The sequence below is a fragment of the Hyla sarda genome, chromosome 12, assembly GCF_029499605.1.
Source record: "Hyla sarda isolate aHylSar1 chromosome 12, aHylSar1.hap1, whole genome shotgun sequence".
Taxonomy (NCBI): domain Eukaryota; kingdom Metazoa; phylum Chordata; class Amphibia; order Anura; family Hylidae; genus Hyla; species Hyla sarda.
The window spans coordinates 27,630,480-27,649,761 of NC_079200.1; the positions used below are offsets into that span (position 1 = coordinate 27,630,480).

A 19,282-nucleotide genomic window follows, 5' to 3' on the forward strand; every position below is an offset into this window, starting at 1 on the left:
CTGTCCCCTGAAATGTATAGAATGAGAAATAGCTGTGCACCATCCCAGGGGCTTAATAACAGCAGTGAGACCACTTACATTTCCTTGTCACCACCCACAATGTGGTCATATGTATGAGGTCCAATGCTCATTTCCATTTTTGACTCTGAACTTGGTCTGATTGCATGCAACTCTTTTGCTACTTTGCCCGGATGGTCTATCCTGTTGCCATCCATGATTGAAATCCGTAATCATTTGTTGTATTGTGGCGCTGTTCTCCATAATAGCAGCGCTAGGTTTAAATTTTCCCTTTGTTTTTCTGCAGTAGTATTGTGCATGAACGTCCCTGTGCGTTGTCGTCAAGGCAATGTCACTAGTGCAGGGCCGGGCCCCCCGGTGAAAATGGACAGTCCACAACGACTAACCCTCCTCACCGGACGGTCCCTGCAGCATAGAGGGCCCGGACCAGCTCACCTTAACTTCCCGCCGAGGGGAGGTGAGTACAAAACAAAAGGGGGGGGGGGGGGGCTGGATGATGACAAAGGCCGCAGTGGTCTTCAACCTGCGGCCCTCCAGAAGTTTCAAAACTACAGGTTGAAGACGACTGATGAAGGGATTGACAGAGAGTTCACTCGAGTATAAGCCGAAGGGGGCGTTTTCAGCATGAAAAATCGTGCTGAAAAACACGGCTTATACTCGAGTATACACGGTAAATGCTAAATGTAACTTTTATAATGCTGAATAAAACCAAGGGCTCCTGCAGAAACCTATAGCGCTCAGGCACATGTCCAAATAAAGTAGCGTTCCCAGGAAATATACATTTTTTTTTAAGTTTTATTAAAAAGTTAAACAAAAAATTAAATAAAAAATATTTCCTAACACTCTAGACCACTAACATGGATTCCAAATCCTACAGAAAAAAAACCAGTAAAATTCTTATAATAATAAACAACAATCTATTCACATTTATTTATAATATAGATAGTTTTCCAGCTCTGCTTGGCATGGCAGTCTATGCCTCCGGGAAAAGGGGTTACAAAATATTACCACGTGACATCAAAAAGTCACTTAGATCTCTTCATAGCTTCATTAGGTTTCTTTTTTTTTTACTTTTTCGACCAAAAAAAAAAAAAAAAGTGATTTTTACTTCTTATCGGCCAGCTGGTTCTCCAGGTTTTCAAGTCTTGCTGTGAGCTGAACTAGTAAAGACTGTTAAGGGAAACATTTAGGTATCGGTTAAGGGTGTTAGGTACTGTTCACATCTGCATCAGAGCCTCCTTTGCGGATCCTGTCGTAATTGATTTAGGGAAAAATCTGCGCTAAATTCCCAAGCAAAGTGGCAAACACTATGGTGGATCCCGGCTGCTGATTGCAGCCGGTGTCCGCCATCAGAGGGTTCGTGTTGGGGCTTCTGTAACGATTTAGGTGTGAACATCATTTCATTGTTTTTTGTGTCTGACAATATAGATTTTTTAGATGTCACACTCACGGGGGACCAAGTAAATGATTGTATTCAGACTAAACTTTTTCGTAAGCCATGCTCAGGCAATAGCCTTCTTCATGCTACCAGTTGTCATCCCCAACACACTATTTCAAACCTTCCAATAGGTGAATTTGTCAGGGCCAGGCGTACATCTACACAAGATTCTGTATATTCTGATACATGCAAAGATATTAGGAAACGCCTGAGGGACAGGGGATACAACACACATACTATAGCAAGAGCAGAGGGTATCGTGAATTCCAAACCGCCGGGGTACTACCTTAAAGATAAATTAATTGATAGACACCCAGACACAGAAAATAACTTAACTTTCACTACTTCATTTTCAAATCAGTTTGGGGAAATTAGGAACATCATTTACAAACATCTACCGGTCTTACATCATGACCTCACCATGTCCAAGATTCTACAGGCAAACAGTATTAAAGTCGTTCCTCTAAGGGCTAGATCCCTACACTCGCAACTGTCACCTAGTGACATCACAGCTCATAATACACAGGGCAATACCTGGCTTTCCACGAAAGGGAGTTATCAGTGTGGAAGAAATAGATGCAATATTTGCAAGCTTATGACTAATTCCAACACCTTTAAATCATGTGTCACTAACACCAGTTATAACATCAAAAGTTACATTAACTGTCAAACACATCACGTTGTATACAGCATTACCTGTTTAGAATGTATGCTTCAGTACATCGGATGTACTGGTCGAAAATTAAAAATCAGAATACAAGAACATCTCAATTTACCTTCACCAGGTCAATTTTCTAATAGATCCTTGTCGGGCATAGCCAAACATATAATAGAAAAACATGATGGCATCGTTCCCAGGATAGAAGTTACAGGTTTGGAGAGAGTACATCCTCCTCGTAGAGGAGGGGACTGGTGCAAGTCCCTGTTCAGACGGGAGGCGTTTTGGATCCTGTGCATGGATTCTCGCTTCCCGTCTGGACTAAATTATAGACATGATTTGTCATATATATACTAGTTATTATACATCCTTCATAATGTTAGGTGTGTGTAGATTTATGTTTACTTATTTATATACACATTTATTATTACTATTATTCTTATTTCTATTAATATTTTTTCATTCATGTCTTAATATTAGATCATGGTGGTTCCATTTAGCGGGACTATGTTGCATTGTTTTCCCCACCTGTGGGTACACACCCATGGGTGGTTCTTCCTCTCCTATGGGATATGACGATATAAAAGGAAGTTTTGCTGGGTTTTGTAGTTGCCATGACTAAGACTTAGCGTTAAGTCGAAACGCGTCGGTGCGTTCTGTGTTGTTCTCTTTATATTGCTTTTATTGTTTGCTCATGCACTGGATTTTTTATATGAAGAAATAAACTTGAATGTTTTATCCAGCCTTGGGAGCCGGAACTTCCTTTACTCTTTCTGACAATGAAAAGACATGAAAGTCTAAAAGCTCAAGGTTTAAAGGGGGTACTCCACCGGCCAGCATTCAGAACATTTAGTTCCGAAAGCTTTGTGCGCTTCGGGGATCGGCCACACCCCCTCATGATCTCACGCCCCCTCAATGCAGGTCTTTGGGGGGGGGGGGGGGGGGCGTAATGGCCATCACGCCCTCTCCCTTAGACTTGCATTGAGGGGCGTGGCCTGACATCACGGGGGGGCCTGGCTGATCCCCGCAGTGCGCACACAGCTTTCGGAACTAAATGTTCTGAACGCTGGCCAGTGGAGTACCCCTTTAAAGCCATCCATGTACTAAGATAGCTGTCAGCAGCTGTTTCTTTCTTTCAAAATCCCATCCCTTCCCAATATCGCGCCACACCCCTACCCTTCAATTCCCTGGTTGAACTTGATGGACGCATGTCTTTTTTCAACCATACTAACTATGTAGCTTCTCGATGATCATGGGAGAGAAATACACTGTAAGCCGGTTCCTTCTTTCCCTGCCATCTGCCTCAGCTTCTGATGTTTCATGAAGCCAGAATGTCCAGCTATTAAAGTAGTCACCAGATTTTACCATATGTAACACGTGGCAATGCATTATACATGGTAAAATCTTCTCTCTCCCTATTCCCGGGAGATGTTCCTGCCAGCAGTGATGGTGAAGATTTGAAGTTTGAAAGGTGTCCCCGCTGGCCGTAAGTAGTCCTCTGGGCAGGAGCCATCCTCTTCTACTCCCGTCTTCTCCAGCAATAATCACGCCCCCTCATTTTGATTGACAGCACTCGATGACATGACATGGGCTGTACCTGGCCTTAGTTATTACAGCCAGAAAATATCCTCACCATCGCCGCCAGTAGGAACGTTTCCAAGCATTGGTAATGAAGAAAATGTTCCATATATAATGCGTTGTCACGTTGGTAATATCTGAAGACAGGTTCCCTTTAAACAAACATTACTTTATGCCATATCTGTGATTTGGGATGAATTAAATAGGTGACTCTTCTCTAAGCGTGGTGGATCTATAATTTTTGCAATTTATGGACATTTTTGTTACATTTTGTATATTTTTGATGGTAAGATTGAATAGTGTAAGTTTAAAGTGTCCCTGTCACTTAAAAAAAACTACTTTTGACATGTCCAAGAGACAAGTTATGACTGGTCAGGGACAGAGCCTGGGTGTTTAGATCCCCCTCAATCGCTAGATACAGCTGGGAGAAGTGCGCAGCTGAGAGCTTCTCTCCATGGGTTGCTGCGAGCAGGGAATTGAAGTGCAGGGAATTTTAAAGTGACAATGTCTGGATCAGTAAATAGTAATATGTAGGACCTAGTAGCACTAATCACTTGGGACTTACTCTGACATTTTGTCAGGGTTTACATAGAAGGAATGCTTTCCATAGCAAAGATGAAAATGGGTCTTTTATTACCACATCCCCTAGATGTGGAAAGGCCTTGTATATGTAATGTCCCAGTACAGGGCATGGTCCTGCACTACACTTAGGCCCTGTCAGGTTGAGTCCTTCAGGTTGACTCCCCTGCTGTTTCTACAATGTTATTTATCTTACCTTATATGTAGCCAGTGTCATAATGTTTAGATAGTCTAAAGCAGTGTTTCCCAACCAGGGTGCCTCCAGCTGTTGCAAAACTACAGCCTTTGGCTGTCCGGGCATGCTGGGAGTTGTAGTGTTGTAACAGCTGGTGGCACGGGGGTTGGGAAACACTGGTCTAAAGGACATGTGAGAGGTCTCAAGGATCTGTAAGTCTGTCACATGTTATGTTGTCACATGATTTGTTGTCACATGTTATGTTATGCAGTCACATGATTTTTTGTCACATGTTCTCCCAGAGAACACCAGCTTAACCTATGACCCGCAGCTTGATCAATGGGCCTTAGTCCAGCCCCCTACTATAAAAAGGGGCAGCCATTACAATTCACTCTCTTATGACTTACCACCTGCTACTGAGCACAGCAACCACCAGAGATCTCCGTGCTAGTGACCAGCTACCTGGTAGGCCGCAAAGCTACAGTCATTCCAGTAAGTCAAAAGTCTACTGTCACTACAAGTAGTCAAGTCCACCTTATAGTTAAGTCTATTACAAGTATTATTGGTCCCAGCAAGCTGAGAGGTCTTCTGAGTTCCTGGCCACCTCTCTGGGTATCTGGCCCTAGCTGTGAAGATAATTCCATCTGTCTTGAACTCTGTTAAGCCTCCGTTAAACCATTACTGGTTATGGACTCTCCTTTCACTACTAGCCATTGGAATAGCGGAGATACCGTTCGTGTGGTTCTGATACCAAAAACCACTCTGGCCTCACAAACACTAGGGGTTAACAACATCTCGCCCCCAGGGTTAATACCATTGATCCCACCTCCTACACCGCTACACCCGTGGTCCCGCCATACACCGGTGGTCCACCACATATATATATTCCTTTGCTTTCCATGACCCTAAGGCCCATACCTCAATCTCTCTATTTGCTAATAGAGCTGTCCTGGGGAGAAGAGTCCTCCACGGATTCCTTCCAATAGCAAAGGACTCGTTGTCCGCTTCATTTTCTGACTCTTCACTATGCAGGCACTAAGAATTCATGTAAATAACCTCTCATATGGGAAAATCCCATAAATATTACCGTATTTGCCATACCGCAGCTTGTAAACACTGTAAATAATATAATACCAGAATATAGAAAGGATATGTTTTTCTGCCAGGTTTCCTAGTGTTGTGAGGGTGTTTGTCTGGAAATTGATGAGATGCTCGCAGTCACAGGGGTTCTTAAACTCTGTCTCTCCTTTTATCTCTTCTGCAAATACAAAGTATTATTTCTTTACTATAACTATTCATTAATACAACACATTACATTTAGATTTGATTTCAATTTCCCATTATGCCTCTGGTTTTGCAGGGGGGTGGAGTCTCATCACTGCACTTGCTTTGAGTCCCATCTATGTGCAGCAAGTGATCGTTAACATAGAACTTCTTTCCCCAGACTAATACTATAGAGTATCATATAAGATGCAGCTGGTTTCCTTTTCTTCCTGTCAGGTCTTATACAGAGGAGAGTAGTAACAGGCGACATCTCATAGGACACACTAGATAATCTGCTCATAGAGCAGTGTGATCAGGGGAGTTGTATAACTCTACACCTAATCATTTTATGGCCCTACCTACTATATCACTGCTTTCCTGGTCTGTTTGAGAGGGCATTTATTCTATCTTTAGCAGCATTCTTAAAATGGAGGAACAAGGCGGGGAGGGGACTAAGGGCTACTTAGACAGATCTAATTGGTGATAATGTTTTCCTGCAGTTCACAACAAGAGCAGAGACCGACATCGGGGGAGATTTATCAAAACCTGTGCAGAGGAAGAGTGGTGCAGTTACCCATAGCAACCAATCAGATAGCTTCTTTCATTTTCCACAGGCCTCTAAAGAGGCCTGTGGAAAATGAAAGAAGCGATCTGATTGGTTGCTATGGGCAACTGCACCACTCTTCCTCTGCACAGGTTTTAATAAATCTCCCTCATCCTGTCTACAGCAAGTCATTTTCTGGTGGTCTGAGCGGTGAGCAGCTGAGCTGGTATGAAACAAACGCCACTGCAGATATACTGGGGATGAGTTATGCCTTTTATGTTTGTACCCATAAAATGCTATCAGTAGCATTAAAATATTATTATTAAAAAGGTATTTTTTATATTTTTTGTAATACTGGATCTCTCTTTCTCTCTGTCAAAGATTAGAAATAGGGTTTAACTTTTCTTCAGCTCTTCTTTTTAATAGGTTGTGTTAGATTAACCTTAACATGGCTTATTGGGGGCTGATCACTGACCTATATATATAGCATGTCGACCACCAACGCCTCCCTGGTCTTTAGTTAACAAGACAGCAATCCAGCAGAGGGGCGGAAACGTGATGATAATATGGGCAGATGTGTTCAGTGTGGTTACTGTTATGGTGGCATGCATATTTAAAGGGGTACTCCGGTCGAAAACTTTTTTTTTTTTTTTAATCAACTGGTGCAAGAAAGTTAAACAGATTTGTAAATTGTTTCTATTATAAAATCTTAATCCTTCCAGTACTTATTAGCTGCTGAATACTACAGAGGAAATTATTTTCTTTTTGGAACACAGTGCTCTCTGCTGACATCACAACCACAGTGCTCTCTGCTGACATCTCTGTCAATTTTAGGAACTGTCCAGAGCAGCATATGTTTGCTATGGGGATTTTCTCCTGCTCTAGACAGTTCCTAAAATGGACAGAGGAGTCAGCAGAGAGCACTGTGCTCGTGATGTCAGCAGACAGTTCTGTGTTTCAAAAAGAAAAGAATTTCCGCTGTAGTATTCAGCAGCTAAGAAGCACAGGAAGGATTAAGATTTTTGAATAGAAGTAATTTACAAATTTGTTTAACTTTCTGGCACCAGTTGATTTAAAAAAAAAAAAGTTTTTCACCAGAGAACCCCTTTAAGGAAGGATTACTAAAAATCAATGTACGGGAGTAGCAGCAGTTTGATACTCATAGTTTACATTTTGCCAGCCACTGGAAGAGAAATGCCAGTCGACACATCTTACCTGGACAAATGTTAAGTTTTAAATCTTCAGCAATTAAATTCATGGTGGTAAAGTCGGCCGTGTAGAAGGAATGCTTGTTCACCGGTTCTGATGCAATTTCATTGAGTTCATCTTCCACTGCTTTCCCAACACCCACAGCGTACATAGTTATTCCTGCAGCGCAGAATGTGAAAAATAAGCAAACACCTACAGTAGCCCAGTCCCTGCTCCATGTGAAATTTTGCAAACCCCTGTTATTCGGGAGTGATGGATTTAGTGTCAGTAAAAATCTTAATATATACAAATAAGTCCCATTTTCCAACTGAGAACCTATATCTCTTCATATATTTTGGAAATGCAAGGTGGGACTTGAAAAATTCTGTAGAGTTTATGGACCGTAGAACGGCAAGTTGTGTTTAGAAAATAGGCAAACAAAGGTAGGAGGGCGGCACTGGATATTCGCCGTGCACGTGGATAATAGCAAATCCAGTCGTAGAAAAACTCCCGGCACCGACTTCTTTTCAAATGCTTTATTGTGCATATAATTTATAAACGCAAGACGCGTTTTGGCTGCTTAGCCTTTTTCAATTGCATTTTCAATTGAAAAAGGCAAAGCAGCCGAAATGCGTCTTGCGTTTATAAATTATATGCACAATAAAGCATTTGAAAAGAAGCCGGTGCCGGGAGTTTTTCTACGACTGTGTTTAGAAAATAGAACTGAACAAGAGGTATAGTCCGGCACTGTTGCCCTATAGAGACCGATCCCAGCAGAAAACTCAGTAACAATTCACACAGACCATGCGGTGCCGGGAGTGCAATCCACTATGTAGCAGAAACAAATGTTCACCAGGAAGGTAGAAATGAAAGGATGCACTCACCCGGGAGTCTTGATAGCAGAAGACTTTATTGAATCATCGGTACAGCACACAGGCGGGTAGGCGCAGAGGAGCAACCTCGCCGCAACAGGCTATTTCCTGCGCACAAGGCGCACTTCTTCCGGCTGCCCGAAGAAGGGCTCCTTGTGCGCAGGAAACAGCCTGTCGCTGCAAAGTCGCTCCTCTGTGCCTACCCGCCTGTGTGCTGTACTGATGATTCAATAAAGTCTTCTGCTATCAAGACTCCCGGGTGAGTGCATCCTTTCATTTCTACCTTCCTGGTGAACATATGTTTAGAAAATGTTGACTTCCTAAATCTTGTAATATCTAGATTAGTGGTCTTCAAAATGTTTGACCTCCAAATATTGCAAAGCTACAATTCCCATCATGCCCGGACAGCCGTTGGCTGTCCGGGCATGATGGGAGTTGTAGCTTCGCAACATCTAGAGGCCCACAGTTTGGAGACCACTGGACTAGATAGATCTTTTGCATTTCTCCACCATGAGATGTCCATGCTATTATATTTTCGATGGAAAGAGTTTTTCGAAAGAAGCTACACCATGAGTACCTATAAAAAATATGTCGAGAACTTGTGTTGTGTGTTAGTGAAAGTATAATATAGTGCAAAATATGACACTTTTTCGTGTTCTCCCACCTGCTTCCTTGGCTCTTTTGGCCCATTCAGAGATGTCATCTTGGGAACGACCATCAGTGAACACCAAACCTATTTTTGGAACGTTTGCCCTGGCACCTTCCTGTTGAGAGAAGCTGTGCTCAACCATATGTTTTAAGGCCAGTCCTGTCATGGTGCCTTTCTCCATGTAATCTATATTTTTCACTGCATTACTGATTTCCTTCGCAGTTTTGAACTGGTTGAGGTTAAACTCGGTGCGCACGCGGCTGGAGTATTGGACAAGGCCAACATGTGTGCCATGGGCGGAAACATCCAAAGTGTCCACGATCTTGATCACAAACTGCTTGACCAGCTCGAAGTTTTGGGGACGAACACTCTTAGAACCATCAATGACAAATACTAAATCGATGTAGCCAGTGGAGCATTCTGGGAAACAGGAGAACATGCTATTACTTTAGTAACATATTTAAGTAGAAATTAGAAATAAGGGCTGACGACTGATCTATAGCTTTAGAAATCAAAGAAAAGAGGCTGAGAAGGAATGGAAAACTTGGGTGGCGGTGTTGGAGGGTGGTACCCAAAGTACCTTAATGAGCAGTTTAGGAGAAAGCGTTGAATAAAGTATATGTTAAAAGGGTACTCCAGGGAACACAACACATGTCCTATTATGTACAGAGGCCTGTCTCTCCCTGCTATACTCACCATACTCCTAAGCACTCCGGACCCCACCTTTGTAGATGAGCAGGAGTGACAGCCCGCTCAGCCAATCCAGTAGACAAAGCATAAGTTGTGTTCCCCAGATTACCCTTTTAGGTATTAAAAGGGGTATTCCATGAAAATACTTTTTTTTTCATATGAACTGGCTCCAGAAAGTTAAACAGCGTCACTGAGACGTGAAACAGTTCTGTCGTCTGTTTTTCCTCCCCTGCACCCACTCCCGTCCTCCCTGCTGTATCCTTGTCTAGCCGCAAGAGCTGTATAGCGTGTCAAGCCTGGATTTCAATAAAGAGACCAGTGATACACAGCCCATTCGAAAGTGTGGTGAGTGCATTTTTCTACTCTATTCGATACAGATTTGTAAATTACTTCTATTTAAAAAAATAAAATAAAAATCTTAATCCTTCCAGTACTTATCAGCTGCTGAAGTTGAGTTGTTCTTTTCTGTCTGTCCACAGTGCTCTCAGCTACCACCTCTGTCTGTCTCAGGAATTGTCCAGAGAAGCAGAAAATCCCCATAGCAAACCTCTCCTGCTCCGGACAGTTCCTGACACAGACAGAGGTGTCAGCAGAGAGCACTGTTGTCAGACAGAAAATAACAACTCAACTTCAGCAGCTGATAAGTACTGGAAGGATTAAGATTTTTTAATAGAAGTAATTTACAAATCTGTTTATCTTTCAGAAGCCAGTTGATATGAAAAAAAAAATGTTTTTTTTTCATGGAATACCCCTTGAACCACTGAATAACTTTTAAAACTGAAATAGGAAAGTGTCCGAGGGGCTGTGGCAAAAGGGAAAGAGTCTGACGTGCGGTCTACTAAACCCATGCCTGCCCAGCTCAGATTAATGAAGAGGTCTCCCCTTTACACAAATAGAAAGAGACTTGATTATAGGTGAGGTAAAGGCTAAACCTAAAGATAAAACAATAACACAGTTATACAAGGAATGATTGATCCTAAATATTCTGGTTTACAGAATATATAAGAACTATATCTTATTTAACCCGCACTACCATAAATTCTGTACAATAGATTAATTTTTTTTTTTTTAAAGGTAATTCTAGAGCTTTAAATTGCTGCCTTTGGTAGATGAAGGATTAGCTATACATATGGTCAGTAGTATCGGTGTCACTTTGACTTATCTTATTCTTTCTAAGTGATATAAACCATTACAGACAACATACACCTGGCATATGAATACTCACTATTGCAGGTCTTTCCATCTGCTTGCAGGTCCTGTCCCTCAGGGCAAATGCAGTGGTATGATCCAGGCGTGCTGACACACTTAAATTCACATCCGTGATCCACAACAGTGCACATGTCAGTAGCTGAAAGTAGAAGATACAGTACAGATGTAACATCTATGGAGACGTAAAATCATTGACGTTGTATAAGCAATATTGCTTATATGATCTGTGCCCTGTCTGAGAATGAAAATGGTAAGATTATTATTAAGTATAGTGGTCATGTGGTTGTTCCGTCTCACAGGCACATTAACATAGTACGACTTTAGGTTGGGGGCTAATATTTGGCTTACATGGTTAATGTGTTAATGACTAGTCTATATTGTGTCTTCACCACTATTAAGACCTATCCCCTATCTACACGATGCGTGATTGTAGGGAATCTGACCACTGGATCCCCACCCCCCCCTGCAACTTTGGCAATGGGACTCCCGAAGCTCCTGTATGAGTAGAGTGACAGTCAAGTTTGTATACTTCTGCTTCTACTTCAGCTATTAGACCACTGAAGATTAATGAGTAGACCTGGGGTTAGGCTCCCTGATGCCAAGGGTCTGAATTGCATTGATGGGCTTAAAGAAGGAGACCCCCTTCTTCAGTAAACCACTTGGCCTGAAGTTAAATGGCAGAAATTGGAGGTTCCTCTGATCCCATCCATTAGAATATGGCTGTTATTAGACAAAAAAAAGCACCCACCCAGTGTAAAAACAGACCTCTGTAGAATAAAAATAACCCTTAATGGCTGCCAGAAAAAAGGCATATGGGCTACTGTATAAAAGTAATTTTTTTTATTAGAAAACATGTTAGTTTTTTCTATTCTTTCTATTTTATTATTGTAATTTTTTGTGCATTATTATGGTAGCAGCCACTTTATTAGAGCTTTTTTTTAACAGCAGTTAGTGATATACTTTATAGCAGGACCGTGGACCATAGACAACAATAGACAGGAGCTGTCCCATTTGGATAAATTGATGATGCCACTGGGCATTCGCTATGACCTTTTTATTTTACATTCTACAGGGAGGGTGATGCTAAGCTCTGCTGTGAATGGTGGTGAATCCGGTGTTATCAATATACTGGTGTCAACTTTCACTGTGCATCTGTCTGTGCTGAGGAGAAAGGCCTTACTGAGAAATGATCTGTACAGAACAGGAAGTCTCAGTTTAGTTTTAGGCCTAGTGGCAAGAATGGAAACTGCAAGATTTTAAGATTATATAAAAATTGTTAAATGGAAAATTAGAAAAAAATATCAGCAGAAATAATCACCTTTTAATCACCTTAAAAAATATGTTTAACATAAAAACCTGAATTAAACAATAAGTCTATGTAAGTCTCAGCCATTGATTCCCACTGTAAATAAAAAACAACTGTAAAAAGAAGAAAATGGCCGGCACCTCAATGGGACTATTTGTCTGTTGTTTATACACTAAGTGGTATTCATAGGTGAACAGGTTCCTGCTATGACAAGCTAGTGGTGCTCTGCTTAGAGAGAAAATAAGAAGACGGCACTCACCATTCTTGTGCGAAAGTCTTTATCCTTGGGGTACATAGTCAGGAAACCTCAGTCAGTCATTGGGGGGGCGCCTCTGGGGCGGCATCCATTTCGCGTGGTTTAGCATGTTTCTTCAAGTCAGCGACAAGCGTTGGCTTGAAGAAACGTGCTGAGCCACCCAAAACGGTTGATGTCCCAGAGGCGCCCCTGCAATGTCTTACTGCGGTTACCCGGCATCTGTTTCACGTGGCTTAAGCAAGCTTCTTCAAGTCAGCGACGAGTACTGGCTTGAAAAAGCGTGCTGAGCCACTCAAAATGGATGACTTCCCAGAGGCGCCCACACAATATCTGACTGAGGTTACCCCGCATCCATTTCATGTAGATCAATGTGCTTCTTCAAGCCAGTGCTGAGCACTGGCTTGAAGAAGCGTGGGGAGTCACACGAAACAGATGACTTCCCAGAGGCGCCTTTGGGACGTCATCCGTTTCCCGTGGTACAGCACGCTTCTCCAGAGTGCTGGCTTGAAGAAGCGTGCTGAGCCACGCGAAAGAGATGATGTCCCAGACGCGCCCTCGCAGTGTTTGGATTGGGTTACCCAGCATCCATTTCGCATGGTTCAGCACGCTTCTTCCTGCCAGCCCTGAGCGCTGGCTTGAAGAAGCATGCTGAGCCACGCAAAACGGATGACGTCCCAGGGGCGCCCCCACAATGTCTGACTGAGGTTACCCCGCATCCATTACATGTTGCTCGACGCGCTTCTTCAAGCCAGTGCCGAGCACTGGCTTGAAGCAGCGTGCTAAGCCATGCAAAACGGATGACATCCCAGAAGTGCCCCCACAATGTTTGATTGAGGTTATCTGACTGTGGTGGGTGCGTGCCGTACCTTTTCCCTTTATACTGTAAATAAAAAACATACATTTTGTTGAATACCATTGTATTAAAAAACATGTTTGGCCAAGGAGAGTCTGTGGCCCTTTGACATAAACGCAATCTGAGCGGAGCCTGTTCTTCTTGTCTTTAACATATTTCAACATAAGATGGTCTTCATAGATTACAAAATCCATTTTTCAGAGATATGGAAGACAAGTCATCCTCTGAACCAGGCTGAATGATTCTCCTTCCCTTGTTATTGCAGCGTGTCATTTATTATTAAGGAAAGTTGGCCAAGATGTCTACAGAAGTGGTTGCACTCTTTCAGAAGTTACTAAACAGGAAATACTAGGCTTGCAGACCATGAACGCGAAGGATGATATTCATAAACTGGAGAAATGAAAACAGAGGCTAAAACAATTATCTTGCATTCTTCGCGTTGGATCTTTTCCTTATTGGAGCCGACCAATGGCCTGTATTCACTGAAACGTCTCCAGTCTGAAATTAAATATGGAACTTTTACTACTGTTCCAGTGATTTCCTGCCCCAGAGGGCTCTAGACTACAAGACCTGCCAAGAAAAATTACATCAAGCGCTCATCAAAGCCATACGGTCTCCTAAGTGGGATTGAATATAATAAAACAGTATGCGAATGGCTGTATAAACACTTGTTAGCTATCGATGGAAATAAATTTACAATGGTCTAAGATCATGAATAGGCAGATTCAATAGATTGCCCTCACGGGTCATGGGAAATTCTATTACAACTTTCCATGACCCCTAATAAGCCATAACCTTCAATGTACCTTCTAATATAAACAAAGATTTGCCAAGATATTTAATTTTAATAAGATTAGTTCTCTGTGCTTGTAGAAATAAGAAGCAACTTGATTATTTGAAGGTGATAAAGGCTTAAGATGCTGATATTTAGTCAGGATTAAAGAGTACCTGCCACTAAGTAAAGTAAGTAAAAAGTGTTAATTCTGTTCCTGTTCCCCTTCATTAGGATTGCCCCGCACTTTTCCTTTTTAAATTTCACTCAGTATTTCTTTAGTTATCTTCATCTAAAGCTTGCTCACTGCTTGTGAGCTTTTTTTTTGGCTGCAGGGGGGCGTTACCCGGCAGGCGTGACGTCAGCTGAAGCCTGCTGGGTAAGACTTCTGCCCTTCCCTGTTCTATGCTGCGCTCCGTACATAGAACAGGCAGCTGATCACGACAGGCAGGCTGTCATTCCCCTCTTCTCCGTTATGCACACAAGGCATACAGAGAGGTTGGAGATAGGAGCACTCCTGCCTGCCGCTCACAGAGCTGTTGGCCAGCTCTTCATCATGGAGAGTTGCATGCTGCGCTCGGGGAGTTTGGGGAGGGGGCGGGTGTTGTATGCTGCGCTCTAGGAGTTAGGGGGCTGCCTGCCAGTGCACAATGTAGCAGGCGCAGTGTCCAATGTAGCAGGCACAGCATCTGTCCTGCCTGCCGTGCACAGGGTGTGTTTGGCGGTGTTCAGTGTAGCGAGCACAGCTCTTCAGTGTCTCAGCTGCACTGAGAGTTCGGACTCATGCCAGGCCGGCATGAGTCCAAACTCTATGAGCCAGGACATGTAGGGAGACTAGTGGTCAGTTTTTAAAAGTAAAAAAACAAACATATAAAGATCCATTTTTGTTGATCACATGTTATTAGAAAGTTGTTTCTAATACATTGATTAACAAAATATCAAAAGTTTTTGTGGTGGCAGGTACTTTTTAAGACTTCAAGGAAATATTTGTATCTACAGCATGACCTATGTTTCACTATATGGCCAAAGAGCTGTCATTTCCAACTTTTCTTTTCTCCTAGAGAACCTTTCTTTGTAGGAGCCTCTTGCTTTTGCTGTCTTATGAGGGACAAGTAACAAGGTTGGAGACCTTAGTTGGGAGAGACTATTATAGAGTTTATGGGTCAGCTCCAAGCCTAAATAATGTATCTAGGGACTGTGTGCCATTACAATAAGGAATGTAGAAGAAACTGACCGATTCGACTATTGGGCTGATAACACATTGTCAGTAATGTACCAATGTGTAAGTGATCAATACAGCATTTGTTCAGAGAACAAAGCATTAGGTATTTATCGTGAGAATATTGTTTCGAAGCAAGACATCTTTATTGTAAATCCATTAAAATCCTATGCGTTTCAAGCCCCCTTGGGCTCTTACTCATGGTGTGAACACTGAATAGATCAAATATCACAATAGCAGCTAAAACTCAGGACACCATCAGGTACGTAGCAGACATATTTTAGTTTTAAGTAAAAGCCCAAGGGGGCTTAAAACAAATAGATTTGTTGTTGTGTACACCATATGATTGTAATGGATTAACACTTGTGCAAAGTGAAAAGTTCTTTCCTTTCATAATGTTGTTCATATTGCGCTCCAGCTCGCAATGGAGGTGGGGAGCCGTCTCCCCTAGTTCCCCCGCCTCATCAATATTCATTGTCCAGCCCACCCCTTTTGTGATGTCAGAGCCTGGAGGGGGGGGGGGGGTTGATGTTGTAGCAGAGTGCTCATACCCTCCACCCCAGGCTCTGATGTCACAGAAGGGGACGACGGGCTGGGCAGTGAATATTGTTGAGGCAGGGGAGCCGCGAAAAGGAGTAAGGGACTCCTTCATTTTAAAGCTCTTCAACCACACTGTACTTTCTTAGGATGGATGTTTGATGTTGGAGCCATTGTGTTCTCTAAAATAGAGTTCTGCTGAAGCTGTAAACTGCTGAGGGCTGGGTTGGCATCTTCCTGTATCACCCTACCAAACCTTATCTACTATTGTTGCTGAACTGTGAGCCTCATTTCTACATACCGTATCTAAGGATAAGTAAGTGCTCAACGCTTATACTATAGGACAGTCATGGCTCAAACTATTTATTTACAACTGAACACAATTGGACCTTTAAGGAAACCACCGAATGATGGTCTTTAACTCTAATGGAATAGAGATTGCACCTGGATGATATCCTCCTTAATCCTGATCTTAGCCAGGTTAGTTTTTTGTCATGAAACCTTAGTACCTTAATTTCAATAAAACAAATGAAATTATTTGAAGGCAGTCCATATGGCATCTAATATTTTTCCTGGAATGATAACAATGGTAAGTGAGTAGAAGGTAAACACAAATTATTTCAGATATATGAGCATCAGAAAAAGAGTTATTATGGACCCTTCTATGAAAGCAGGAGTATCATAGGCAGTCCTTCTCTCATAGAGACCCCCATGTCTTATCTGTCCATGGTTCCACTAATAATATAAACTCTGACACCCTTTAAAAAAAAAGTCATTTGTCGTAATGAAGATGCCTACAATATCTGGTATGAACTGAATAAGTCCATTGGGAAGTTTCTGAGTTAGGGCTTAGGGCGCTTTCACACTATAAAAATGCACCCGTTATGAATGGCCGTTGTAAAAAGAGGGGAAATCGGCAGTTATACGGCCGGTACAAAATCACTAACGGCTATTAGAAAATCCCATTATAGTCTATACTGCTGGCAGTAAAAAAATAAACAGGTACATACCTTCCTTCGCTCCCTTGATTCCTCCGGTAACTGGCTCCGGCCTTCGCCGCGATCCTCTTCCTGGTTGCTGGTGGTCTAGTTGGATCCGGGAAGAGGATCGCGGCGGAGGACGGAGCCGGTTACCAGACGCACCGGGGGAGCGAAGGAAGGTATGTACCTGTTTATTTTTTTTACTGCTGACAGTATGGAGGACAATTTTCCTATTCTGGAGTTCTATTCTCCCGTTCATTCGCCCGTCACAAAATAACGGCCGTTATTAATAACGGGCGATAATGGGTTTAAACGGCTATTAGAGAAATTCCATAGACTATAATGGGATTTTCTAATAGCCGTTAGTGATTTTGTACCGGCCGTATAATTGACGATTTCCCCTCTTTTTATAACAGGCATTCATAATGGGTGCATTTTTATAGTGTGAAAGCACCCTTAGTAAATTTTACAATTTTTAAGTGATCACATGTTCTAACAATCAACCACAATTATGGCTGTTTTCCACCACGTAAGTATTCGTAAAGAAATCAATCAAGGACATAAATGGAACCAACGAAGGTGACCCATTTGGGATCACCCGTAACGTGACAGCACTTTGCTTTCCACTTACACAGACATGTCTTCCCATCGCTCTGTAGAGTGAAGCCCTCATTACAGCGGCAGAAATAGCCATTCAGGATACCCACACACTCATGCTGACAGCTGTGATTCCCATAAGAACAGTAGTCAATCACTACAATCCAGAAGACAGATATTAATATTACACAGATTTGTGACTTGGCTCCCTCAAACCCCCCATCAAATTGTCTGTTACAATGTCTTCACAGCATCTGTGGGAATGTAAGACATTTTGGATTATTTGATGTTTTAGAAAGAAATCTTTGTGGAGAAAGGTCAGTAAAATGAGGTAGTTTTGCTCTCGTTGGATCAACATGAAAGTTGACTTCATTATTGTTTTAATGACATAAGCGCCGGTATCTAGTTCAGACAGATCTTTCATGCTGGATTGAAATAAAAGCCTCTTGTTGTCTTTATGAGATTTCTTCAGACTCAATGTAAGACTATAAAAATGTTGTCTATAAAGAATGAATGGACTCCAACATCCCATTTATGATCAAAAGCACAACATAAAAGTGTACTGACGATAGCAATGAGAATACTGTAAAGGATTAAGTCAGGAAACAGACTTTACTTTTGGCCTAGGTACTCATGTGTGACATGTTTATGTGGAAGTATTATGCAGGTGACATCAAGGCTGGTTCCGCCAGGGATATTTATTGACTTGCTCAGTTGTTAAAAGTAGCCAATCTTATGAAAGACAGGCAAACACATGCCCGATACGAGCACAAATCTAGGAGGTTGTAATTGTTTAAAGGGGTATTCCGGGCAAAAACATTTTATCCCCTATCCAAAGGATAGGGGATAAGATGTCTGATCTCCGGGGGCTCGCAGCTGGAACCCCCCGCAATCTCCCTGCAGCACCTGCATTTTATGCGGGAGCTGCATCTCCAGTTTCGGAAACCTCCGGATTTCTGGGACTGGGGACATGACTTCCCGCCACGCCCCCTCCATTCATGTCTATGAGAGGGGGCGTGACGGCCATCACGCCCCCTCCCATAGACATGAATGGAGGAGGCGTGGCGTGACATCACATCCCCAGTCCCGGAAGCCCAGAGGTTTCGGAAACTGAAGACGCAGCTCCCGCATAGAATGTGGGTGCTGCAGGGAGATCGCGGGGGGTTCCAGCAGTGAGCCCCCCGCGATCAGACAACTTATCCCCTATCCTTTGGATAGGGGATAAAATGTTTTTGCCCAGAATACCCCTTTAATGAAGCTTCCACATGGCTCAATGATTGTGCCATCAGGGCCAAACAAATCTTCAATGATTCAGTCATGCTGTTCTTTAAATGGGCACTCTCATTAAAACTATTTTTTGCTATTGCACTCCTTATTGTAAATACAAAATATTTGTAATATACTTTGTTTTATAAAAATGAAGTTTTCTATGTTTTATTTGTGCTTAAAAAAAGCTCAAGAGCACATTTTCTCCCATCTCATACAGAGACTTTGGACCGAAGCCCAAACACTGGAAATGCAGCCTGGAGTGCTGAGGGGGGGGGGGGGGGGGGGTCCAACCAACAGCATATGGCAGTTAAGTGTGAGAGGAGCTATGATTGGATGAGGCTGGACACCCCCCCCCCCTCAGCACTCCAGGCTGTACTTCCTGTGTTTGGGCTTCGGTCCAAAGTCTCTGTATGAGATGGGGCAAAATGTGCTCTTGAGCTTTTTTAAGTACAAATAAAACATTGAAAACTTCATTTTTTTCCAGTAACAAAAATGAGTTTTAATGAGAGTGACCATTTAATGTCAGCGCACATCTCCTGTACATAGGTAAATGTGGGGCTGACCAATGATGATTTTTTTTGGCTGCCCAAGTTCAGCGATCAAGAGATTAGTCGGCTCATCTCTGGGCCCGT

General features: G+C 42.5%; 1 protein-coding gene across 17 annotated transcripts in view; it reads right to left on the bottom strand.

Annotated features, from left to right (window-relative positions):
* Positions 1-859: 859 nt before the first annotated feature.
* Positions 860-19,282, bottom strand: part of MATN4 (matrilin 4) — a 108,147-nt gene continuing 89,724 nt past the window's right edge. For 16 of the 17 annotated variants that reach the window (XM_056548243.1, XM_056548230.1, XM_056548242.1 and 13 more), the window contains 6 exons: positions 17,416-17,538; positions 10,878-11,000; positions 8,978-9,382; positions 7,469-7,621; positions 5,600-5,704; positions 860-1,181 (listed from right to left, as the gene is read on the bottom strand). In XM_056548243.1, the coding sequence (XP_056404218.1) occupies positions 1,123-1,181; positions 5,600-5,704; positions 7,469-7,621; positions 8,978-9,382; positions 10,878-11,000; positions 17,416-17,538 (968 nt within the window). In that variant the 3' untranslated portion in view covers positions 860-1,122. The remainder of the gene's footprint in view (positions 1,182-5,599; positions 5,705-7,468; positions 7,622-8,977; positions 9,383-10,877; positions 11,001-17,415; positions 17,539-19,282) is intronic. The other variant, XM_056548247.1, reaches the window with a different exon arrangement.